We start from the raw sequence: 25269 nt of genomic DNA on the forward strand, positions 1-25269 counted from the left end.
GATGCTCTTAAAATGCACAACCAGGAATCTGAGTTTTAGAAGTCGCCAACCGCTCATTTTGTGAACGGAAAGCTGAGGGCCAAAGAGGTGAAAAGGCTTCCCTGGGGCACGCTGCTGCCACCCCCACCCCCTCCGTGCTGTGGTACCAGGCGGGGGGCAAATTCAGAGCTAACCTCTCCTGGGTCTCTTCTGGCTGGGGCCAGTAGCACAGCAAACACGGGAGCTCACAGCCCCAAGCACGGTACCCAGTTCTGACAGGCTGCCTGCTCTGGGACACGGGTGCAAAGCAGTCTTAGCCCTCTGTAGCCTCCCAGTAGCTCTGCCAGCCGCTGGCCAATTCCCACAGGGAATGGGGGTGGGGAGCAATCAGAGCTCCATCAGGGGAGGAGCCATGGCAGGCCACGCCCACCTCTGTTACTGCCCCTGCTGGTTCAGCGGCTCTCTCCAGAGGAGAGAGGGGCAGAGCCACTCCATCAGAGAGTGGCTGCATGCCCACATCCAAGGGGCAGGGCGGAGCATGGGGAGAGACCTGAGGACCCAGAAGACCATGCCTTGCCTGAAAGTCCTACCTGAAGGCCGAAAGCACCTGCCCTAACAGAGCCTCCACAGCTGTCTGGTAAGGGAACTGCTGGCCCTGCTTGGAGCTTAGAGATGGGAGGGAAGGAGACCCAAATACAGGCCCTGCTGGCCCTGAGGGAAGGCGGCAGGGCCCAGGGCTGCCCAAGCACCTCCTTTGTATCAGCTCTTAGCATCGCATGCACTAGTGATGACCATCGCTTCTGCAAGGAGGAAACTAGGCCACAGTGAGGGGCGCACCATCCCAGAGCCAAGACCAGAGCCCCAGGTCAGAGTGAGACAGAAGGAGTCAGCTCCCAGTGGGGCTCCACTTCTCAGCCACCCGCATGCATTTCCTGAGCAGACAGAAGACAGGTGGCCACGGCTCCAATCACCACGTAATGGCCAGGAGAGTGGGGGACTGTTGGTGACATTGCATCCGGGTGTTGAAATGTCACACTGCACCCCATCAGTATGCACAACTATTCTTAATGTAAAGCTAATTAATTAACTAATTAACTAAGAAGTGTTCACCTCTGGACTGCCAGGCAGCCAAAGCCCACAGACAGGGCACACTCGCATCCCTTTATCTCTTGAGTTCCTTTTTTTTTTTTTTTTTCAAAGATTTTATTTATTTAATTGAGTGGTAGAACTACAGACAGGGAGAGGGAGAGACACTGAGAGAGGTCTTCCATCTGCTGGTTCACTCCCCAAATGGCCATGGCTGCAATGGCTGGAGCTGGGAGGATCAGAAGCCAGGAGCCAGGGGCTTCTTCTGGGTCTCCCATGCAGGTCCAGGGGCCCAAGCATTTGTGCCATATTCTGCTGCTTCCCCAGGCCATCAGCAGGGAGCTGGATCAGAAGAGGAGCAGCCGGGTCTCAAACCAGTGCCCATATAGGTTACCAGTGCTGCAGGCAGAGGCTTAGCCTACTAGCCACATTGCCGGCCCTTGTTTCTCAGTTTCTTAAAGGGGACCCAATGCACCCATACCTCTCCCCATCTCAGCCTAACCTGGGCTGCCCGTCTGCTTCCCCACAAACAATTCTGTCTATGCTAAAGTGACTGAGAACAGAGAAGCAGTGCCTGAGCATGGAACCTGGAGTTTAGATTTAAGCTGTGCAGTGTTGGTGTGCTGCGGACCCTGGGAAGGTATTAGAAGGACCTCCACTTCTCAATCTAGAAAAAGAATGCCCTCAGCCACCAAGGTGGCCTTTGTGCCCTGAATGTGGCAGCTGGAAAGGGCTTGAGTTCGCGGTTTCTCAGTCATAGTGGGATCCCTGAATTCCCCATGGAAGGCACTGGAGTGGGAGGAGAAGTCAAGTTCATGTTTAGTGAGTGTTTTCTATTCCCATTTGCCAGACAGGAAAACTGAGGCTCCAAGAAGTTAAATCACTCAAGTGGGTGGCAGTCCGCAGCTCGAGCTCTCCTCTCCAGGAAGAGGTGAGATGATTTTAGCAGGAGAGGCCCTCAGGGTAGGGTAAGAGTGCATGTTCTGCCCCTCCTCGGTAGCCTCCTGTGATCTGAGCACCAGGTTCCCCGCAGGTGCAGGTTCCAGGATTGCTGTCGGGTCCTCCACGTTGGAGGTGCAGAGACACTGCCCTCTAGTGGCTCAGTGCATCGTCTCTCTGCTAGATGCCAAGCCCAGAGTCTTATCAGGACCCCGACCTGAGCTACCCTTCTTCAGCCTGGTGAATACCTAGATAGCCACTGAATGGTCGGCTCCTCTGCCCCATGGGGTGATGGCACCAGCTGCTTCTGTCTCTCCTTCTCAGAAATGGGTTTGGTGTAAGAAGGACAGGAGTCCAGTGTGACTCAGTTCATCTTGGGGGGCTGGGGTCCTCCTCCTGCACCCAGTGCAAAGGACAGGGACGTGGAAGACAGAGAGGGCAGTTCTGGTCATGTCATTGCTGCATGATCTCAGCCAAATCTGAGCCCCAACTTTAAACACGAACACCTGCTGGGCTAGACGGCCGTGAGAATTAAATGAGATTCACCATAGCACGGCACACCAGCAAGCATTTAGATGTCTTCCCCTCCTTCTCCTTTTCTCCATTGTAGAACCAGATATGCTCTCCAGAGCAAGCCGAGTAGGCGGGGGTCACATTTCTGGTTCCGGCTGGGGTAAAGGTTCTCAAAGAAAGAGCCTCCTTATGGAAGGACAGGGGCCCCGGGCCCCTCCGTCTTCTCACCCTAACACAGAGCTAGCCACAGGGAAGATGCTACTCATTGGGAGTCCTGGAGCTGAAAGACTGGGCCATTCTCCAGTCTGCAGGGGCTTCAATAAGTTTGTGGAAAATTGCTTATGAAAAACCATTCATAGATTGCAAAAATTTTTGCAGCAAAATAACTTTATCCTTTCATTCCATTTTCCCATAAACCTTTTGAAGAGGGGCAATTTCCCACAGAAAGAGGGAGAATTGAGGATTATCTCAAAATGAGAACCGACCTAGTTCAGGCTGATCTTGGAGGAAGCTGCGGATGGCCACGGGCTGGGGGAAGAGACAGTATAAGCCGGTAGGGGAGTGGCCAGTGGCAAGCCTCCACATCTCTGTCCAACACTAAGAGGGCCCTTACCCTCCTTGTCCACTTCGCAAATGCAGCACACTCTCAAGAATCAAGTGGTTGTCTCCATGACTTCCATCCTGGGACGGCCCCCTCCCTCCCTTCTGGAGCTGACTGCTCGCTTCTCTGTGCACCAGGTTCCTAGGAGGAACCTGTACAACCTTTGGACAACTGGGTGAGGGGGTGAGGACCCATGGATCCCGTACACTTGACGCTGGGGACAGGGGAGGACGGGGCTGGGGGACGTGGACCAAAGGGAGGAAGTATGAATGTGATCACTGGTGGATTGCTCATGTTGATTCTGTAGCTGGTGTTTTTTATGAACGAGAAAGAAAGGACCAAGGTAGAAAAACATTAGGGTGCAGAATTATAAGAGCTTATTTGAATGCAAAATGTTCATTACTGAGTTTTTTGAACTTCCAGTTTTTATTTTTTAAGTATGTTTATTTATTTGAAAGTCAGAGAGAGAGAAAGAGAGAGAGAGAGAGAGAGAGAGAGAGAGAGAGAGAGACTCTTCCACCCCTGGTTCACTCCCCAAATGGCTGCAATGGTCAGAGCTGGGTCAGGTTGAAGCCAGAAGCCAGGACTTCATCCAGGTCTCCCATAGGGGTTGCAGGGGCTCAAACACTTGGACCATCCTCTGCTGCTTTCCCCAGACCATTAAGAGGGAGCTGGATTGGAAGTGCAGCAGCTGGGATACAAACTGGCAGCATTACAGGTATCCTTACCCACTACCCCACAACACTAGCCCCCAGTTTTTATATTTTTTAACATTATTTAACAAGAAAAACATTCAATCAACATTTTTAAAAATCAGAATGGTTTAATTTACAATAAAATAGCCAGCCTAAAATAAAGATTTCGTTTAGGGGCAGGGAGGCCAACAGCACCCATTTGAAACAACAGAATTGCGCAGCTGATATTTTTATCCATATATGATGGCAAAGATATGCATCATACAGCTTACAACTTTCTTCCCTCCAGAACAGAGTTCCTCCCTGTGATTCTATTTTTTAAAATTTTTTTTTTATTTATTTGGAAGACAGAGTTACAGAGAGAGGGACAGAGAGAGAGAGAGAGTCTTCCATTTGCTGGTTCACTCCCCAATTGGCCGCAATTGCCAGAGCTGCACCAATCTGAAACCAGGAGCCAGCAGCCTCTTTTGGGTCTCTCATGCAGGTGCAGGGGCCCAAGGACTTGGGTCATCTTCCATTGCTTTCCCAGGCCATAGCAAGGAGCCGGATCGGAGGTGGAGCAGCCGAGACTTGAACCAGCACCCATATGGAATACCGGCACTGCAGGCGGCGGCTTTACCTGCTACACCACAGCACCAGCCCCAGTACATTATATTTTGAAAGAGACCTACAACCACTCTGATGATAGGAACACTTTTAAAAACAATTTTTTATAGAAAACAAAGAACTTAGAAAAATATTCTGTGACACACTAGACTGCTTTCTGTGGGAGGGACTTCAAGGCATTGGTAGAAAAATGAGATCAAAGATAAGCTTATTTTGTGCAAAGAACTTTTTTTTGAAATCCATGATTTCATGATACACAGTTTCCATGAACTTTTTGATGACTCTTGGTATGAATGGAAAATAACAATAGTTGACCGTGGTTATCTCTAAGATACTAGGCTACAGAGAAGGCACGGGGAGGAACTTAACGCTTTTGTGTTTGCTTCTGTGTTTTTAGAACAGACTTTGTTTTAAGGAAGTTTTAGGTCCACAGAGAAATTAAGCCCCCGCACACATATGGCCTTCCTCACCAGAGTGGGACATTTGTGGGAAGCAACGAACTTGACACATCGCTGGGACTTCCGTGCTTAACCTCACTCCTTTCTGTCCTTGCCTTTCTACGAAGAGCAGGTGCTGTGTTTGTAAGGCAGTACTGCTAGGAGGCCCTGAGTACTGAAGGAGGCCCTGAGATCCAGAATGGCTGGGTTTCAGCAAGTGGCCTGGTTCACAGAGCTTGGGCAAGGATGCGCTCCCTCCCAGGGGCTGCCGGGAAGGGGGCCTGACCCAAGAACCCTCCATTCGGCTTCACTGCTGTGACACCCCCTGTCCAGCTGCTTCCTGCTCACTCCGAGGGACATCTGGTGGCAGCTCCGGGATCGAAAGAGGCCAGACCCCGAGGCACATCTGCACATGGTCCTCTCGCACACCCACAGCTAAGCATCTACAGATGTCTGGGAGGTGTCGAAAGCAGTGGGTGTCCCTGGGCCCAGCAAAGCTCAGGTCCCAGCCAGTTCTGAAAGAAAAGAGTGCTGAGGGGGAACAGGCAGCCTGTCCTGGCCCCCAGGTCTCTTGCGGCACTCACCAGCCTGGGGTTCTTTCCACGAGACGGCTGCCTCCCCGTAAAACAGAGATGTGCCCACCGCACAAGGCCATGGAAAGAGTTCAGTGACATCCTTTGTGGGCAAGTGCCTACACATTTCTTGGCACATGGGAAATAGCAGAGAAGTGTCTGGCTTGGTCAGAGCGATGTGGAGTAGGGGATGTCCTTCCTAGTCAAGGCAGGACAAGGACGAGGGAAGGGCAGACTGGCTGCATTTCTAGTGCTGGGGAACCACTGTCTAAACATAGTCTCAGCCTCTTTAAGGGGGGATTTCAAACATAATCCTCCAGGTGGACATCGTTCCTCGTGTCCCACAGGGAGCAGGAGCTGTAACCGCAAAGTGTGGAAACCGGCTGTTCCCTGAGCTTGTAGAGAAAATGTTGCACTGATGAGCCACAAGGGGGCGGAGGTGAGCCCTCAGGTTGGTCTGCCTCTCACCTTGCCCCATGTTTCCTTAGGTGGTTCCCACGGCAACCCCTCTCTGTGTGGGCAGCTCCCCAACATGAGCTACAGACTCCACTTGACCTTGGTGTGTCTGCATCTCTTGGCTGGAAGGTGAGCATTGCTACTCCAAAATGACCTTGGCCTGAATTGCTGTGTGTGTGGGATGCGGTGGGCAGGGAGGCACCTCTTCCTACCTGGTACTTGGAAGCTTCCCAAATTTTCATGCTATTTTGATCTATGGCAAATGGGTAACCTGAGGGAGATGCTAATTCACCAGTTGAAAAATGAAGAGATTTCTCTTTAGCAAAGTCACTGCTGGTATGTGGGTGGCACACGTACACATGTGCACACATGCAGAGACACAGATTTACATGTGGACATGGTTATTCACTCCTAAAGAAGCATGTGTGATGAAAACCATTTTCTTCTCCAGGATGTGCATCCAAGGGCATCAGTTTAACATCGAGGTCAGCAGAAGCGACAAGCTGTCCCTGCCCGGCTTCGAGAACCTCACAGCAGGGTACAACAAATTTCTCAGGCCCAATTTTGGCGGTAGGTTCTCAATTCTGAAGGACAGGACAATATGCAGCAGAGGGCTTTGAGAGTTTGCTTGACTTCATTTTCTGACCTGCAGGCTGATAAAGGGTTAATAACGATGGCTCAGGATAGTTGACATGGATTCTTCACATGACCTTGAAGAAAGCACTTGTTTTTCCCTCACCCTGGCAGGAGGCTGCGGGAGCCCCACCCCCACCCCCCCACACCAGCCTCCCATGCACCATCTTTCCTCTGCCTTGACTCCCAGCGTCACCACTCACCTTGTGCCACAAGGACTTCCTGCATGGCTACCTGTCCACACTACCAGCTGGGTGATCTCCCTGGGTCATTGGCCAGCTCAGGACACTTGCACGCACCCCAGCATCCCATTCTGGAGTCTAAACGAGCCGCTCTCCTCCCAGTCCGGGCTCTCTCTGCCATTCTCATCCCCCGCACCCAGCACAGTGCTCCACAGTGAGTCCCAAACACTCCCAGCCTCTGTGCCTTTGCACAAAGAGACCATTTATCTGCATGGAATTGCCCTTCCAACTGAGTCCCTGGAGAGATGCCAGTTTCCCTCCCAGCTCAAAGGCCACAGCTTGTGAGACTCCTTCTCTGATTCCTCCAGGGTCCATCCCATTTCTTCACATTTGAATGATACCCTCAAATCATAACCCTCACCCTGTAATAGTAAGATCGGCTTTATGTCTGCTCAGCTCTAGGCTAAGTCCTTTCAAAGAATCTTTTTTTTTTTTTAAGATGTATTTATTTATTTGAAAGGCAAAGTTACAGAGAAACAGAGGTAGAAAGACAGAGAGAAGTCTTAATCTGCTGGTTCACTCCCCAAACGGCTGCAACAGCCCGAGCTGCGCTGATCTGAAGCCAGGAGCCAGGAGCTTCTTCCAGGTCTCCCACCCGGGTGCAGGGGCACAACCGCTTGGGCCATCCTCCACTGCTTTCCCAGGCCATAGCAGAGAGCTGGACCGGAAGAGGAGCAACCAGGACTAGAACCTAGCGCCCATGTGGGATGCCGGCGCTTCAGGTGGCAACTTTACCTGCTATGCCACAGTGCCGCCGCTCATTGAGATGACTGCTTGTGAAGGAAAGAGAGGTGTATTCGGCTCTGGCAGTTAGACTTGAGGGTCAGGTGCAAAGGCGTGTGGGCCAGCTCCCTGAGCCACATAGAGAAGTGTTCAAGACCCCCTTTGCTGAACTTGCAGTTCAAGTGCACTGCAGGCAGAGGCTTTACCCACTATGCCACAGTGCCGGCCTGGTCTTACCTCTTCATACTATTGCATTGGCAATTAAATTTCAGCCTGCATTTGGGAGTGGACAAGCATTCAAACTGTAGCAGCACTAGTAAACTCTCTTTTACAGGTGAGAACCCATAGCACAGAGAGGTTTAGCAATCGCTTGAGGTCCCGAGGCTGTTGAGAGGCCAGAACTAGACTCAAAAAGTTCTTTCTGACTCCAAGCTCCCCTTCTTGGCCCCGCACCTTGCTGCCTAGAGGGTCAGAAGACCACTTAGCACCGCACCCCTTCAGCGCCTTCCACAGTCCACCCTGCAAGATCTCCCCTTTTCCACTCAATTATTTTTTTACTTATTTATAATTTATTTAATTATGCTTTAATTTCATTGGCTCTAAAGCACTATTTCCTCATTCCTACCTACATTCCATGGCTTAATTTCCTTAGATTAGTACTTAGGCTTCTTTGGTCCCTACTGATTAGATGTGTTTTGAGCTTCCTTTAAATCCCACCTCTCTTCTTCCTGGCTAATGCATTGTCCCTGACCTCTGAGGCACCCTCAGGCATTCGCTGCAAATGAATGTTACTGCAGCTCTTCACCTGGTAAGCAAAGTGGCTCCTTCTCCAACATTGGCCAGGGTTTGGGAAGAGGTGGGAAAGGAGGGGGAGTCTCATTGGTGGAGCCCCTTTTATTACATGACAGACCCCATGTGGGGACTTGGTCCAGACAACCACTCAGGAGCGCCTTCCAGGAGTGCAGGGTGGGCACTGTGCACACGTCTAATCGGCAGGGACCCTCTCCACGACCCAGCACCCTCATTTAATTCTTCCTGCTTTGGGTGAGAAAATCACAGCTCCGAAAAATCCCGAAACTTTTCCCAGATCACAGAGCTGGGACGGGCCAGAGCTGACACCTAGACCCACATCTTTCAAACTCCAGCCTTTTCTTCCACAGTGGAGAACCCTGCCCTGGCCTGGTCTGCCCTGGCTTCTCAACAAGGCGGCTCTGAGGCCTCAGCCTGCAGAGCTAACACTGCACAGAGCCCTGACTGCGCTGGGGGCATCTGCCCAGAATCCAGGATCCAGGCCCAACAGGGTCTGTGTGCACAGCACCCAGTGGGGAAGGTTCCAGAATTATGAAGAGTTTAGGGTTCCTGGAGAGGGAAGGAAGAGGAGGAAAGTATTGGGAGGTCAGCAAGAGCTCAGCTGTGAGCAGCCTTGAAGGTCATTCTGCGGTCAATGTGCTTGGCAGGGGGCAGAAAAAGACTTCTCCGCACAATCAGATGAGCCAAGCTCTGTTACATTTCTCAATGACCCGGCCCTTGCAGGCACCACGGGAAAATCCTCCCGGCCGCTTTCTGTGACACATGCACTAGTTAATGCACAGTTAAGAAGCGTGGTCTGTCTCCTACTGAGACAGCTTTGATGTCTGTGCATATAAAGCCGGGTTCCTCCCGAGAAGAGGAAGGTGGAAACTCATCTACACTTCCAGGTTGTTTACATTTTTCTAACAAGCAAGTATTAAAGTATTACTTTTGTCATTTTAATAGTATTTTTTAATGCACCAAGGGAGTGTTGGGAAAGCTTCAGTTTGTGTGTCTATGTCAATCTTACTGGTGTTTTTGTCTCTTTGTTTCTTCATTCTTAGGAGAACCTGTCCAGATAGCGCTCACCCTGGACATTGCGAGTATTTCTAGCATATCCGAGAGTAACATGGTGAGTGTGGCCCCTCTGTGCTCCACCCGGGGAGCCCCTGTCCCTGTGTTTGGCGGGCACACGCTTTCTGGCTATTCCAACCCAGGAAAGCACACTCACAGCCTTCCTGCACTTGGCGAGGCAGAAGTTGGAGTCGTAGCCCCAAAATCGGGACAGGAGGAGATTCTCGTAGATGATCTGAGTATTGGGAGGAAAGTGGGCTCAAAGGCCAGGAAGAGAGAAACTCTGGAAGAAAGTTGGGTAGTTTAGTGAGAGAGAAAAATTGAGGAAAAGAAGAAAAAGGTCGTGGGGGAGCATGAGAGTGTGAGAAGCTGCTGAAACCCGAGCATCCAAGGGGCTCTCTCGACAATCCTCTGGGGGAGAGGGAGGCTCTGTGGACTAGGGCAACGTGAGCCTCCATGCCCAGTGAGTGAAGGCCCTGGATGTGAGTTTTCTCTTTGGCAGTGGGAGTTATCATCTAGAATATGCAAAGCCTTCTCATTGCTACAGTCCCCTGTTGCCGAGACAGAAGCTTATGCGGCCATGTGTGTGTGTGTGTGTGTGTGTGCATGTGCGTGTGTGTGTGTGTGTGTGCTCTTGATCAAAGTGGAAGGGGGTAGGGGCTTATGTTTTATTTTGTTTTGTCCTCTCCTGCCCCCTCCCCACCCCGTCCATCTCCATCCCTTGCCTCCCCCAGGACTACACAGCCACCATATACCTCCGACAGCGCTGGGCAGACCAGCGGCTGGTATTTGAAGGCAACAAGAGCTTCACGCTGGACGCCCGCCTTGTGGAGTTTCTCTGGGTGCCAGACACTTACATCGTGGAGTCCAAGAAGTCCTTCCTCCACGAAGTCACCGTGGGAAACAGGCTCATCCGCCTCTTCTCCAATGGCACGGTCCTGTACGCACTCAGGTAAGCAGGCACCTGGGACCGCCCCGAGCTGCAGAAAAAGGCATAGACACACCCTGGATCACTCTGATCTCTACTGAAAGAGCCACTCTGAGGTCACATACATCCCGTGCTCCTGCCCCGTGGATCCTGGTTCCTGTAACAGAAGAGCCCTTTCCTAGTCCACTGAACAGCTGCTCTGTGCCAGGCCTTGGGCTGAACACTTAAAGCACAGAGCTGAACATACAGCTTCATCCTGTCCTCCAAAACACAAACAGGGAAACAAGGGAAGACCCAGGTGTTTGCACCCAAGTTGAGGAGGGGGTTAGTGGTCTGGGGTGATGGTAGAGGATGTTGGCACAGGATTCTGAGCAAATGCTAAAGGGTGAAAGGAAGTTAGCGAGGGAAGAAGGAAAGACCATGTCAAGTAGCAAACACAGGAGCATTCGAGAACTTTCCTTCCCCTGGGCCCCGTGGAGCAGGGGTGGCTCCAGAATAGAGATCCAGAATCTGTACTTGTATGAGTCAAGTGTGCTCAGAGAGGTGCAGGACTGCAAGGCCTCTGCCATCTGCACCCATCCACTCCCCTCGGCCCTTCCCAAACCTCAGGGGTCAAAACTCCCTCTGCCCGTTTGTCCATAGAGATGCTGGTTGGTGGAACATGAAAGGGGGTTCCAAGGTGCTGCATGCGGCAGCCCCGAGGCAGAAGACTCATGCTGAGCAAGGGATGTGCAAGGACCATGCACACCTAACACTCTCAGAGGCCCTGGGGAGAGGAGTGGAAGCCAAATATCCACGGGACTGATCTTTAATCCCAAGAAAGAGTCTGGAGTAATCAAGGGTGGACCCAGCTGCTCTGTTAATTGAATCACTGGACACCCATTGGTTGCATCAGATTTTTCTTATAGATTTATTTATTAATTTGGAAGGCAAAATTACAAGACAAAGAGATCTTTTATCTGCTGGTTCACTCCCCAAATGGCTGCAGCAGCCTTGAGCTCCATCTGGTCTCCCATGTGGGTGGTAGGGGCTCAATTGCTTGGGCCATCCTCCTCTGCTGTCTCAGGTGCATTAGCAGGCAGCTGGATCAGAAGTGGAGCATTCAGGATTCAAACTGGTGCCCATATGGGATGCCAGTACCACAGGCAGTGGTTTAACCTGGTGCATCACAAGGCTGGCCCCTCAACTCCTCTTTCATGAACCCTAACTAGAATTTCCCTTTGAACGCCATCCCCAGTCTGCATTAATGCCCTTCTCCGTGTTCCCACAGTGTATGTGTGCATTTGGCCATGTGCATGTCTGCACGCATGCATGTTCATGTTTCTTGTGGCACAGAGAACTACTCTGTGTCAGGTGGCAAATGATGGGTAACGGGTAATTGAGTCAGGCAGATTAGACTGCGAGTTCCTGTTGCGCCCCCTTGGAACCTCTGTGGCCTTAAGAAAATTACTTGACTCTGAGCCTGTTTCCTCAGCACAAAATGGAGAAACATATTATTATTTTCTTAGCAGTGGAGCTGTGCAAAGGGATAACAGGTGTGAAGCTCTCAGCTCAAGGAATGACCACCAGTAAGCACTTGGTAAATTGTAGTTGGCGCTACTCTCTGGCTCCTGTAAAGGAGTTTGAGCTGTCTCCTGGTGGCACCGTGACATCATCACCTCCACAGTGCTTGATTAATACGGGTGTTTCATGAAAATGTGTAGCACTGAAGAAGAAGGACAATAAGGCCCTATCAATTCACATTCCCACTGTGAGGGCTTCACTAATTGAGCACTGATTGCATATCTCCGGGTGCTAAGCCCACAAGCCACAGGCCCTGGTGCCCTCCACTTCCTCTGCAGGATCCTGAACCCCTCCAGGAGGCAGGGAGCTGTGAGCAGAGCCCAGCCAGGAGACCTGGGCCCCAGTCTCGGCTCTGCCATTTGGGGCTGTGTGAGCCAAGGTTAGTCCCCAAGACTATTACCAAATAGTGATGATGTGACCGGGATCACTGTTCTAGCCCCATGAGGGTTTGTCTGAAGATTACACTTCAAAGCTGGATGGAAACAACATCTCCAACAAGCCAATGAGTGAGTCTGCTCTGCACTATGGTGGGATTCTGCCCCTGAATTGGCAGCACCCCAACTTTCTGCACTCTGGACCCCGCTTTAACTGAGTCTCACAAGTGTTGTTTAGGACAGAAAATCTCAAGGACACTTTGGATGTAGGCGCCAAGGCATGTGTCACTGTAAGAGTCAGGTGAAAGTCCTCATGAAGTAGCGAGGGAATGGCTACTTTCACACCTTGCTCGTAACACTCCCTTTGAATCCCCTTTTCTTAGAATCACCACGACGGTTGCGTGCAACATGGATCTTTCTAAATACCCCATGGACACACAGACGTGCAAGCTGCAGCTGGAGAGCTGTGAGTACCCTGCAGCCCCCAGTGGTGATTTTCCCGGGAGGCTTGGCTCCCTGTGCTCATGAACAGTGTAGAGTAGACGAGTAGAGTGTCCTCTCCTTTCTTTTGTGGATTCACAAGTTCACTCAGCCCCTCTGACTATGCTTCCAGACAGACCTAGGGGCTCTTCTGAGGAACTTTCCAACACTGCACTTTTAGGGGAGGACCGCCGAGCATCAGTACCAGATACCCCCACCTGCGAGTAGACGAGACCAAGGAAATGCTTTAATGCAAGTAGTGGTCTAGACCAGGGAGCATGTGGCAAATCCAGCCCACCACCTGTTTCTGCAAATGAAATTTCACTGGTGTACAGCCATGCCCATCATCTACCTCTTGTCTATGTCAGCTTTTGCACTGCAAAGGCACAATTGAGTACTTGTGGCAGAGCCTGTCTGGCCTGCAAAACCTGAATTATTAACCTTCTCCTCTGCCACAGAACTTCTAAAAACCTCTAATAAGATCATTACAAGTGAAATTCCAGAACGCGGTGGTAGCATTTTCCAAACCTACTTAGCCATGTCATACTGCTTCCTGCGTGTTCTTGTTGGACGGTCGTTTTATAAAGTATGTTGGTGACTACAGAGCTAGACTCTCTCCTGATACCTAAACTTTTCTCTATTCATGCCATTTATTTGGCTACTAAGCCTCAAAAGGTCCATGATGAGAGGTGAGTTCTTCATAGTCACCCGTAGGCATGGTCTTCACCCACTCCACCCCTCACACCACCAAAATCCAATAACCACAGGTCCTACAGAAGCTGTTGAAGAGGTCACGGACTTTTTGTCAATGTTCTTTTCATTTGCCCACAGATAGGCAAAGGCACTGTGTTTACTTATTTTTTTAAGGATTTATTTTATTTATTTGAAAGACAGAGTTCCAGGGAGGTAGAGACAGAGAGAAAGGTCTTCCATCTGCTGATTCATTCCCCAGATGGCCGCAAAGGACAGAGCTGTGCCAGTCCAAAGCCAGCAGCCAGGAGCTTCCTCCAAATCTCCCATGCAGGTGCAGGGACCCAAGGACTTGGGCCATCTTCTGCTTTCCCAGGCCATAGCAGAGAGCTGGATCAGAAGTGGAACTAGACTGAGAGCTAGAGTCAGAAGTGGACTAGAACTGGTGCCCATATGGGATGCCGGCACTTCAGGCCAGGGCTTTAACCCACTGCGCCACAGCGCCTGCCCCAGGCACTGTGTTTTCTTTCTTCTTCTTCTTCTTTTTTTTTTTTTGACAGGCAGAATGGACAGTGAGAGAGAGAGAGACAGAGAGAAAGGTCTTCCTTTGCCGTTGGTTCACCCTCCAATAGCCTCCGTGGCCGGTGCGCTGCAGCCAGCACACCAAGCTGATCCGATGGCAGGAGCCAGGTACTTATCCTGGTCTCCCATGGGGTGCAGGGCCCAAGCACCTGGGCCATCCTCCACTGCACTCCCTGGCCACAGCAGAGAGCTGGCCTGGAAGAGGGGCAACCGGGACAGAATCCGGCTCCACGACCAGGACTAGAACCCGGTGTGCCGGCGCCGCAAGGCAGAGGATTAGCCTATTGAGCTGCAGCGCCGGCCCCAGGCACTGTGTTTTCTAAAACAGCCTCACAAAGCACTGCAGAGAAGGGAGAGAGACTAGTGAACTATAGACTTCTGGCAGGAGACAACACAGGTGTCTCCAGCCTGCCAGTGCCCTGATCTGCTTGAACTTTTTCATCAGCAACAATCATAATATAAATGTTCTTTTCCTGATAAATACTATAGCATCCATTCATCAGTTGCTTTCTCCCTGCCAGGCAATCTATTAGATGTTTTTCAGAATCCTGAGATGAATACCGCTTTTTTCACCTTACAGGAACAGAAATTGAGGCTCATTATGATGTAGTAACTTTCTCAAAGGAACACAATAATAAGTATCAGCACTGAAACTTGAACCCAGATAGCGTGGGTATTTTTTTAAAAGATTTATTTATTTATTTGAAATTCAGAGTTACACACACACACAGAGAGAGAGAGAGAGAGAGAGAGAGAGAGAGAGAGAGTCTTCCATCCACTGGTTCCCTCCCCAGTTGGCCGCAACGGCCACAATGGTTGGAGCTGTGCTGATCTGAAGCCAGGATCCAGGAGCTTCTTCCGGGTCTCCCACGTGGGTGCAGGGGTCCAAGGACTTGGGCCACCTTCTACTGCTTTTCCAGGGCACAGCAGAGAGCAGGATCAGAAGTGGAGCAGAAGGGACTTGAACCGGTGCCCATATGGGATACTGGCACTGCAGGTGGCGGCTTTACCTGCACGCCACAGTGCGGGCCCCAAGTGGGTGTTGATTCCAAAGGCTTGCTAGTTCTGACAGCTCTTCCACTCAGCTGGAGTCACACTGAGACACTGTCCCAGAGGCTTGTTTGTGACCTGAGCTATATTTTTTTTCCTGGGGGCACCATAAAATGCCTTTAAACAGTAATATGAGGATAATTTTTAATAACTCCTTCCCAGTTTCTCCAGTACCCATTTATTATTATTTTCCAAAAATCGAGTAATCTCATGATACTTGTTTAGGATTGCCCAAATCCTGCTGGAATGTTGAGCTGAACACCAGACCATATCATGATCCCAAACATATTCCTGTGCCAGCTCCTTGTCATGACTCAGGATCAAAGCCAGTATTTTCCCTTTCCTGTGTGTCCCAAGGAAAGCTATTAGTATCATCTCAACAATGTAGTTTGGCATGTCGTTCCTGTAGTCTCCAGCTAGCCTGTATGCCTGGTTGAGTTCTGCTTGTCTGTCTTCATTTAAATGCAATCATTTCATCCATTCAACACACAATGATTGCTCCGTATTACTCATGGTGGTAGGTATTTTCAATGCAAAGATAAATTGACGTTCCCATATTCAAGATGCTTTTAGTCTAATACAGGACTTTGAAGTAATTAGGGAAGAATATATGGTAACAGTAAGAAGCAATGGTAGCCAGCACCACAGCTCACTAGGCTAATCCTCCGCCTTGCGGCGCCGGCACACCGGGTTCTAGTCCTGGTCGGGGTGCCGGATTCTGTCCCGGTTGCCCCTCTTCCAGGCCAGCTCTCTGCTGTGGCCAGGGAGTGCAGTGGAGGATGGCCCAAATGCTTGGGCCCTGCACTCCATGGGAGACCAGGATAAGTACCTGGCTCCTGCCATTGGATCAGCGCGGTGCGCCGGCCACAGCGCGCCGGCTGCGGCGGCCATTGGAGGGTGAACCAACGGCAAAAGGAAGACCTTTCTCTCTGTCTCTCTCTCTCACTGACCACTCTGCCTGTCAAAAAAAAAAAAAAAAGCAATGGTATTGTGGAGACCTGGGGGAGTTCAGAGGTTTCCCAAGAGATGTGTCACTCAGAATAAGACATTAGGGTTGGCCAAAAGGACAAGGAGGAGTATGACACAGAATGTAGTAAGGCAAGGGAAACAAGAAGGAACACAGCAGAGGTTAGAAATTACAAATACACAAAGCAATCCATGACATCTCTCATGTGACTTCTTCCAACTTCTCAAAGAAATTATCTATGTATGTGAAGCCTAAGGCGGTAATGCCAGTCAATGGATACCTAAATCATAATCTGGAAATTTGCTGGTGATGAAGAATGAGAACTTCCTCAATTTGCTCAATTATGTCAAATGAATTCCATGGCATTGTTAAAATAATCTCTGTTGTTCCTTAGTAAGCCACTCTGAAGTGCCCACCAGACTTGCGCACCCATGCTAGGAAACAGTGCCGCAGATAGGCCGAATGAAGGCACGAAGGCCTGGCCGCGAAGGGAGGAAGTGACAGTCAAGCTTCAGAGACTAGCAGGCACTCCGCACGTGAGGACACGCTGGACAGCATCAGGGAAGCACGCCTGCGATGAGGCAGGAGCCATTTTTCAGAAGTAGACATTTAATTAAAGATTCAGCTTAATTATCTCATTGATGAAATGCATGCAAACCCGTCTGCAAACAATACAGCTGTTTGGTGGCAGAATAAAACTTGAGTTGATCACAAAGAGGACTCGTTTTAGTCCCACGTGGAAGAAGTAATTGGCCTCCATGTGTCTTGGCTGGGCTCATCTGAAATCCCTGGCGCAAGATTCTCCTGGAAACTTCAGCACTCTGCTTACCCAGATACCATCCCTAGTGAGCAGAGGGATCTTTTACTGAATGCTTATTAGCAGTTATTTGGGTACAGAACCCTTGCTAAGGATTTCCTTCTGAACGTTGTCCCTAGAAAACGGATACCACCTCCCAATTCCCCCTATCCGCCAGATATGGGAAAGAGAGGCAACCGTGTAAGGATTGGGAGCATTTGCTCATTGTCAAAGCAAAGGGTCCAAGTGTGAATTGCACTGCCCACTTCTGGAGGTATTTTTCACTTAGGGGGTGGAGTAGGGATCCCACACCTGTCTGGATAACTAAGCTGGCTTCCAGATACTTTTGCATGCTTCTAAAGGAAAGCCCTCCATTTTTACCTGAAAATCCCCTATGAGCTTATGGCCAGATTTGTCTTTCCTGTGAAGAGGGAGATAAGCCCACCAGACAATGGCTCTCATAAACTGAGACTTAACAGTATGTCACATTTCTCAGTAGCCTTTGAAATGGAAAGCAGTGGAGTTGTGTGTTTAAAATCACAGGTACTGAAATCACAAGACTTTTCTTATCACTAGCTGTGCGACTTTTGTTGAGTAACCAACCTCTGTGGTCCTCAGTCCCTCATCTGTGAAGTAGGAAAAATAATAGTCTGGCTCAGTGGGTTGTCTTTTAACAGCCTTATTGAGGTTTAATGCACATATCATAAAATGGGTGCATTTTAAGTGGGCAAAGATTTTTAGTAGATTTAAGGAGTTGTGAACCCATTGCCATACTGCTTTGCAAGAAGGCTTCTGTCACCCCAGAGAGACCCCAAGTGCTCATCTGCAATCACTCCTTATTCCCCCCACCCGCCCCCCAACAATAACCTGCTCTCTGTCTCTGAGGGTTTGCCTTGGTGACATATTTCATATTAAGGAAGCAGTACAATCTGTGGTTTTTGGCATCTGGCTTCTTCCACTTAGTGGATTGTTTTTGAGGTTCAGACATGCTGTAGCATGGATCAGGGATTCATCCTTTTTGTTCCTGAGTTGCAACAGCATTCTTTCATGTAGAGATAGATAAGGCTACAGGTACCGGTACACGTACAGGCAGAGTACAGGCAAGGCACAGGTGTACATTCATCGGTTAGGATGCTTGGTTTGTTACTATCTTTGGGGTGTTAGGAATAATGCCGCTGTGAACATTTGTGTACAAGTTTTTGTGTGAACATGATTTTATTTCTCTTGGGTAAATGCCTAGGAGAGGACTTCTAGGTCAAATGCTACATTGAAGTTTTTAAGAAACTGCTAAACTCTTTTCCATAGGAGTTGTAACATTCGACAATGTGACAGCTTGCCCTCAGCACCAGTTATTGTCTGTCCCTCTTATTATAGCTGCTCTATTGAGTGCAAAGTGGTATCTTGCGATTTTGATTTGCATTTCCTAATAATTAATGATGTTAAATATCTTGTGTACCTATTAGCCATTAATATGTCTTCTCAAAGAGTCATTTTGGAAGATAAATGAGATGATAATGTTATAAGGCTCTTATAGTTGCTTACTAAACAATAGACATTATTATTATTTTTATCATCTTCATCTGTGGGCTTTGGGATTAAAATTTTCTATTTTACAATCCTGATTTTTTTTCTAGCTTGCCTTCTGATCTTGAGAAAGTTAAGCAAACTCTCTGAATATAAGAATTTTTATGTATACAATGGGAAAACATATAGTCCCTCAATTCTAAGTGACAGTGTTTATTGAATAATCATATTTAGGAAAAATGCAAACTATAATACACACATACACACACACACACACATTGTAAGATTCATGCAAACTTCAGAGCTTTTTAAAAATGTGTCCTCTTAGGAACCACCATAGTGGCACAGCAGGTTAAGATGCATCCCATACTGGAATGCTGGTTAAAGTCCCAGCTGCTCCACTTCTGATCCAGCTTCCTGCCAATGCACCTGGAAAGGTAGAGGAAGACGGCCATGGTCACCCATATGGGAGACCAGGATGGAGTTCTAGACACCTGGTTTTAGGGCCTGGCGCTGTGGCATAGCGGGTTAAAGCCCTGGCCTGAGGTGCCGGCATCCCATATGGGCATGGGTTCTAGTCCCGGATGCTCCTCTTCCGATCCATGGGGGACCTGGAGGGGCTCCTGGCTCCTGGCTCCTGGCTTCGGATCGGTGCAGCTCTGGCCATTGCAGCCATCTGGGGAGTGGGCTCACTGATGGAAGACTTCTCTGTCTCTACCTTTCTCTGTAACTCTTTCAAAAAATAAAATAAATCTTTAAATAAATAAATAAACTCCTGGTGGGCCTAGCCCAACCCTGGGTAGTTCAGCTGTTTGGGGAGTAAACAGTAGATGGAAAATATATCTCTTCCTCTCTCTCTCTCTCTCTCTCTCTCCCTCTCTCTCTCTCCCTGTTTCCCTGTGTCCTGTCTTTCAAATAAATGAATAAATCTTTAAAGAAGCAATTTAAAATGCCTATTTTAGAATTGAAAAAATGCAGAAATGTCTCTTGCAAGTTTGTGAGTGAAGGATTTCACAGAAATATTTTGTAAAAGTTACTGTTGCTACTGTTATCATATATATTAGTAAATTGCTTTAAGGTTTCAAGCACACATGTTACAGATGCCAATAATGTGGCAAGTTACAGGATTTTTGGTTTTGCTTTTGGATTTGTACCAATGTGGAAATATGCTTCCAGAGTGCCAGGAAAGCCCTTCAGAACTGCTGGACTGTCTGGAAAGACAGTGTCTCTCTTGGGTCTTCTCTGGTTCACAGATATGTGCTCCATAACTGCTGTTTAAATACTGAAGGTCAATATTTACACAGAGAGAGGAGAGGCAGAGAGAGAGAGAGAGGTCTTCCATCCGATGGTTCACTCCCCAGTTAGCTGCGCAAATCCGAAGCCAGGAGCCAGGAGCTTCCTCCGGGTCTCCCACGTGGGTGCAGGGGCCATCTTCCACTGCTTTCCCAGGCCATAGCAGAGACCTGGATCGGAAGTGGAGCAGCTGGGTCTCGAACTGACGCCCATAAGGGATGCCAGCGCTTCAGGCCAGGGCGCTAACCCACTGCACCACAGCGCCAGTCCCAAAGGTCACTTCTAAAGGCTTAGCAGCCACCAGGTGTATATAGTGCTTAGCACAGAACCAGCTCTCCTGGGTAGTCTTAGGAGGTCATTTAATTCTCAATAGATTCCGCAATTGCACTGGAGACGTCATGCCAAGTTTTGCATGGACTCATCCTTGCCAGTGTCACCCTCAAGCTAGAGCTCATGCTATCTCTGTCTTACAGCACTTTCCAGATCAGTTCATCCTCGCACTGACTCCAGCTGTTTTATTTGACAGGGGGCTACGATGGAAATGACGTAGAGTTCACCTGGCTGAGAGGGAATGACTCTGTGCGTGGGCTGGAAAACCTGCGGCTTGCTCAGTACACCATCCAGCGGTATTTCACCTTAGTCACCAGGTCACAGCAGGAGACAGGTAACCGGTGTGACGAATTGAGCAAGCCGAGTCAGAAATGTCATCTCTTGTCCACAGAATCCCTCAGCAGAGTGGGAGGGGCGGAGTTGGGGCTCAGCAGTCCTACCTGCCCCACACCTGGTATTGAATTGGTCCACAGGGGGGCAGACCCCTGGGCTAGCTCTGAAGCCTGGCACTATTTATCTCCAGATACTTTCTAACAGCTGTCAAATCCTGTGCCTCTCTTGTGCATAAGATTTACTCATGTTTCGAACCGGAACACAGGTCTCTGCCACTGAAGAATAAAAATATGAGAAAAAACAGACTCACTGGCACTGGCACTGTGACGGAGTGGGTTAAGCTGCTGTCTGACAATGCTGGCATCCCATATGCATGACAGTTTGTGTCGCAGCTGCTCCACTTCTGATCCAGCTCCCTGCTAATGCACCTGGGAAGGCAGCAGAGGATGGCCAAAGTGTTTGGCCGCTGTACCCACACGTGGGAGATCCAGAGAAAACTCCTGGTTCCCAGCTTCGGCCTGGCACAGCCCCAGCCGTTGTGGCCATCTGGGGAGTAAACAGGCACACGGAAGATCTCTCTCACTCACTCTCTCTCTGCCTCTCCCTCTCTCTTTGTAACTCTGCCTTTCAAATAAATAAAAATCAATATTTAAAGAATACACAAATGAAGAACATAGGCAGATCCAACGAGAACATGAACAATTAATTATTGCGAGCTTGGGAGAGAAAATTATTTGCTCACTTCATTTACTGAACTTGGATTTCTCAGTCCTTGGCATTTTTAGGCAGATATTTTCCAAAATATGTGAATTTGTTTGGTCTATGCAGTTGTCACTTTGTTCCCACTTCCTTGTGATAATAGTATAAAGAAGGATTATCCCCATCCATATTGGCACTCTGAAAGTTTTTCTCGGCATTTTAGTGGCGTCTAGATGACCCTGGCATTCATATGTACATCAAGGGCACAATTACCTAAAAACTAGAAGACTGCAAAGAAAAGTGGTTGTTCCCCCACTTTTCCTATTTTTCAAATTGTAAGCAATTATCTTTCCTGACTTTTTAGAATGGATGAATAATTATAGTATTTTTTTAAAATAACATATAAGTCAGGATGATGCTGGTGTAGCTTGCCAAATCCGGATTTCCATTTGGGTTCATGTGAAAAAATGACTTCAGTTTCCAAAATCATTTAATTGCAGGCAGCACAAACCTGCTCTATATTCAGGAGAGGGCTGTTATTTAGTCAAACATTGATTCTCAGAGCTTTTTTTTTTTTTTTTTGATACACTGAATTTGAAAATCAAGAACATAAAGCAAGTAATGCAAAATCATAGAATATCCCTGAAGCACAGGGCAAAAGACCTGTTTTTTTTTTAACTTTTATTTAATAAATATAAATTTCCAAAGTACAGCTTTTGGATTACAATGGCTTTTTCCCCCCCATAACTTCCCTCCCACCCACAACCCTTCTATCTCCTGCTCCTTCTCCCATCCCATTCACATCAAGATTCATTTTCAATTATCTTTATATACAGAAGATCAATTTAGTATATATTAAGTAAAGATTTTAACAGTTTGCGCCCACACAGAAACACAGAGTGTAAAGTACTGTTTGAGTACTAGTTATATTGTTCATTCACATAGTACAACACATTAAGGACAGAGATCCTACATGGGGAGTAAGTGCACAGTGACTCCTGTTGTTGATTTAACAATTGACACTCTTGTTTATGGCGTCAGTAATTACCCTAGGCTCTTGTCATGAGTTGCCAAGGCTATGGAAGTCTCTTGAGATCACAAACTCTGATCTTATTTAGACAAGGCAATAGTCAAAGTGGAAGTTCTCTCCTCCCTTCAGAGAAAGGTACCTCCTTCTTTGATGACCCATTCTTTCCACAGGGATCTCACTCGCAGAGATCTTTCTTTTAGTTTTTTTTTCCCCAGAGTGTCTTGCCTTTCCATGCCTGAAATACTCTTATGGGCTTTTCAGCCAGATCCACATGCCTTAAGGGCTGATTCTGAGGCCAGAGTGCTGTTTAGGACATCCGCCATTCTATGAGTCTGCTGTGTATCCCACTTCCCATGTTGGATCGTTCTCTCCCTTTTTAATTCTACCTGTTAGTATTTGGATTTCCTCTTTTGAAAAATGTCTATTGAGGTCATTGGCCCATCTCTTAAGTGGGGGGGGGGGTTGTTTTGTTGTTGTGGAGTTTCTTGATCTCTTTGTAGATTCTGGTTATTAATCCTTTGTCTATTGCATACTTCACAAATATTTTTTCCCATTCTGTCGGTTGCCTCTTCACTTTCCTGACTGTTTCTTTTGCAGTACAGAAACTTCTCAATCTGATGCAATCCCAAATGTTAATTTTGGCTTTGACTGCCTGTGCCTCTGGGGTCTTTTCCGAGAAGTCTTTGCCTGTGCCTATATCTTTCAGGGTTTCTCCAATATTTTCTAATAATTTGATGGTGTCGGATCATAGATTTAGGTCTTTAATCCATGTTAGTGGATTTTTGTGTAAGGTGTAAGGTAGGGGTCTTGCTTCATGTTTCTACATGTGGAAATCCAGTTTTCCCAGCACCATGTATTGAATAGACTGTTCTTACTCCAGGAATTAGTTTTAGATCCTTGATCAAATATAAGTTGGCTGTAGATGTTCAGATTGATTTCTGGTGTTTCTATTCTGTTCCATTGGTCTATCCATCTGTTTCTGTACCAGTACCATGCTGTTTTGATTACAACTGCCCTGTAGTATGTCCTGAAATCTGGTATTGTGATGCCTCCGGCTTTGTTTTGGTTGTACAAGATTGCTTTAGCTATTCGAGGAAAAGACCTGGTTTTTAATCTTGCTTCTCACATCAACTATGGATCCTTAGTCAAGGGGCTAAAACTTCCTGTCTTGATTTCTGCTCCAACAAAGTAAAATAAAAAGTAATCTCTTGGGTCCCATCTAGCTCTAAAATTAAATATTTGTATCCTATACTATATTCCCCCAGGAATATTTCTGTTGCAGTTACCTAATAGTACAAGTTTCAGTCCCAGACTTAACTGTGGGCGTGGCATTAGGGAGGAGCGGCACTCATCCACTTCGCTGCTTATTGCCCACGCCACTCTTCAGACTTCTCCCGTCTCAGGGGGGACCCTCTCCACCTGTCCGTCCTGCCTGCTGCTGCTATGTCTGCTCTGTGCTCTCCTGCCCTACGTGAGGCATGGCGGGTGGGTCACTGGATCTTCCAACCCAGGGGCGTGTGTTGTGCTCCAGCAGTCCGTGTGCCACAGGGAATTCTATGAGCCATAGCTGTCTGTTACCTTCATTCCCCACATCCAGAATATATTTGTGGTGTCCAAAGGATGGTCACAAAGTACAATTAAGTCCAGGATGCCTCTGAAATCATCAAAAATTAAATTCTATCTAAGAGCTCCAGTAGGTCCATTCCATAGTGTGAGGGCACTTCAAAAAGTTCATCAAAAAAGTGAACTTGAAAATATGAGTTCATTTCGGTGCAAATTTTTTGAAATCCATGCATATTTTTTCACATATTGACTTTACACAAATTGCTTTTAAATCTTTATTTATTCATTTATTTTATCTCAAAGGCAGAGAGACAGAGATCTCCCATCTACTGGCTCACTCCCCAGATTCCTGCAACAGCCAGGATCAGCACAGGTGGAATCCAGGAGCCAGGAACTCAGTCTGAGTCTCCCACATGGGTGGCGGTGACCCCCCTACTTGCTGCCTTTCAGGGTGCACGTTAGCAGGAATGCTAGAATCAAGGGCAGAGCTGGGATTCAAAGTCGGGCACTCAGATAGGAAATGCAGGTGCCCAAAACAGTATCTAAACTGTTCAGACATATGGCTGCCCCTCCACACACTTTTTGAAAGATTTCTCATGGCCTTGGAAAATGGATACAGGTACTATCCATTAAACAGATATTTATCGAATACCTACTTGTGAAAGAGTCAGGCTGCGATCAGCCCTAGCCATTGTGGCCATTTGGAGACTATACCAGTGTATAGAAGATAGATCTCTCTCTCTCTCTCTCTCTCTCTCTCTCTCTCTGCTTCTGTTATTCTGCCTTTCAAATAAAGAAATAAACAAACAAATGAATAAATCTTAAAAAATAAAAAAGAGGGCCAGTGCTGTAGCACAGCAGGTTAAGCTGCCATCTGCAGTGCTGGCATCCCATATGGGTGCCAGTTTGAGTCCCAACTGCACTACTTCCAATCCAATTTCTTGCTAATGAGACTGGGAAAACAGTGGAAGATGACCCAAGTACTTGGACCCTGGCCACCCACTAAGGAGACCCAAAGCTTCTGGCTCCTGGTTTCAGCCTGGCCCAGCTCTGGTCATTGTGGCCATTTGAGGAGTGAACCAGCAAGTGGAAGATCTCTCTTTTACTCTCCATAACTTTGACTTTCAAATAAGTAAATAATCTTGAAAGAAGAAAGGATGGTAGAAAGGGAGGGAGGGAGAGAGGGAGGGAGGGAGGGAGGGAGGGAGGAAGGGAGGGGGTTTTTTCCCCAGAGGCTCACATCCTGGTGAGGTAGATGTCACAGAAACCAGTGGTTATGATGTCATTGGAATACTGCGCTGTATGAATACTGTGAAAGAGAAACACACAAAGAGAACATGGTGGGGGCAGAAGCATCCCTATAACTCCACCCCAGGCTACAGCAATGCCTTTTGTGGAAACCATACTGACAATTCAAATTAACTAGGTTTTCATGAATAGTAGAGGGCTTAACATGAGTCTAGCTGAGTTAAATATCCCTGGGGAAACCATGGCGCTTCGTGAACAGGCATGATTTCACAGCTCTTGTTAATCCCCTCAGGAAATTACACACGCCTGGTCTTGCAATTTGAGCTTCGGAGGAATGTCCTGTATTTCATTTTGGAAACCTACGTCCCCTCCACTTTCTTGGTGGTGTTGTCCTGGGTGTCATTTTGGATCTCCCTCGATTCAGTTCCTGCGAGAACCTGCATTGGTAAGCGGCTCCCACAGGTGGCCAAAATC

The 25269-nt window shown here is 48.1% G+C and overlaps 1 protein-coding gene and 1 long non-coding RNA gene across 5 annotated transcripts in view; one reads left to right on the forward strand and one right to left on the reverse strand.

Annotated features, from left to right (window-relative positions):
- Window positions 1–446: 446 nt before the first annotated feature.
- GABRP (gamma-aminobutyric acid type A receptor subunit pi) overlaps window positions 447–25269 on the forward strand; it is a 35965-nt gene continuing 11142 nt past the window's right edge. For 2 of the 4 annotated variants that reach the window (XM_017341251.4, XM_017341252.4), the window contains exons 1-8: window positions 468–616; window positions 5917–6013; window positions 6336–6454; window positions 9336–9403; window positions 10080–10297; window positions 12594–12676; window positions 20119–20256; window positions 25088–25240. In XM_017341251.4, coding sequence (XP_017196740.1) covers window positions 5961–6013; window positions 6336–6454; window positions 9336–9403; window positions 10080–10297; window positions 12594–12676; window positions 20119–20256; window positions 25088–25240 — 832 coding nt within the window. In that variant the 5' untranslated portion in view covers window positions 468–616; window positions 5917–5960. Of the gene's footprint in view, window positions 617–1915; window positions 1997–5916; window positions 6014–6335; window positions 6455–9335; window positions 9404–10079; window positions 10298–12593; window positions 12677–20118; window positions 20257–25087; window positions 25241–25269 lie in introns of all 4 variants that reach the window. The other 2 variants (XM_008255379.5, XM_002710375.6) reach the window with 2 other exon arrangements.
- LOC138850058 (uncharacterized) lies at window positions 3922–6850 on the reverse strand. Its single transcript, XR_011389433.2, has 2 exons — window positions 6721–6850; window positions 3922–6537 (listed from the first exon to the last, which is right to left on the reverse strand). It is a non-coding gene; the product is annotated as an uncharacterized LOC138850058 (long non-coding RNA).

Source organism: Oryctolagus cuniculus, chromosome 6 (genome assembly GCF_051225735.1).
Source record: "Oryctolagus cuniculus isolate XC-2025 breed Fujian yellow rabbit chromosome 6, ASM5122573v1, whole genome shotgun sequence".
Classification (NCBI taxonomy): Eukaryota; Metazoa; Chordata; class Mammalia; order Lagomorpha; family Leporidae; genus Oryctolagus; species Oryctolagus cuniculus.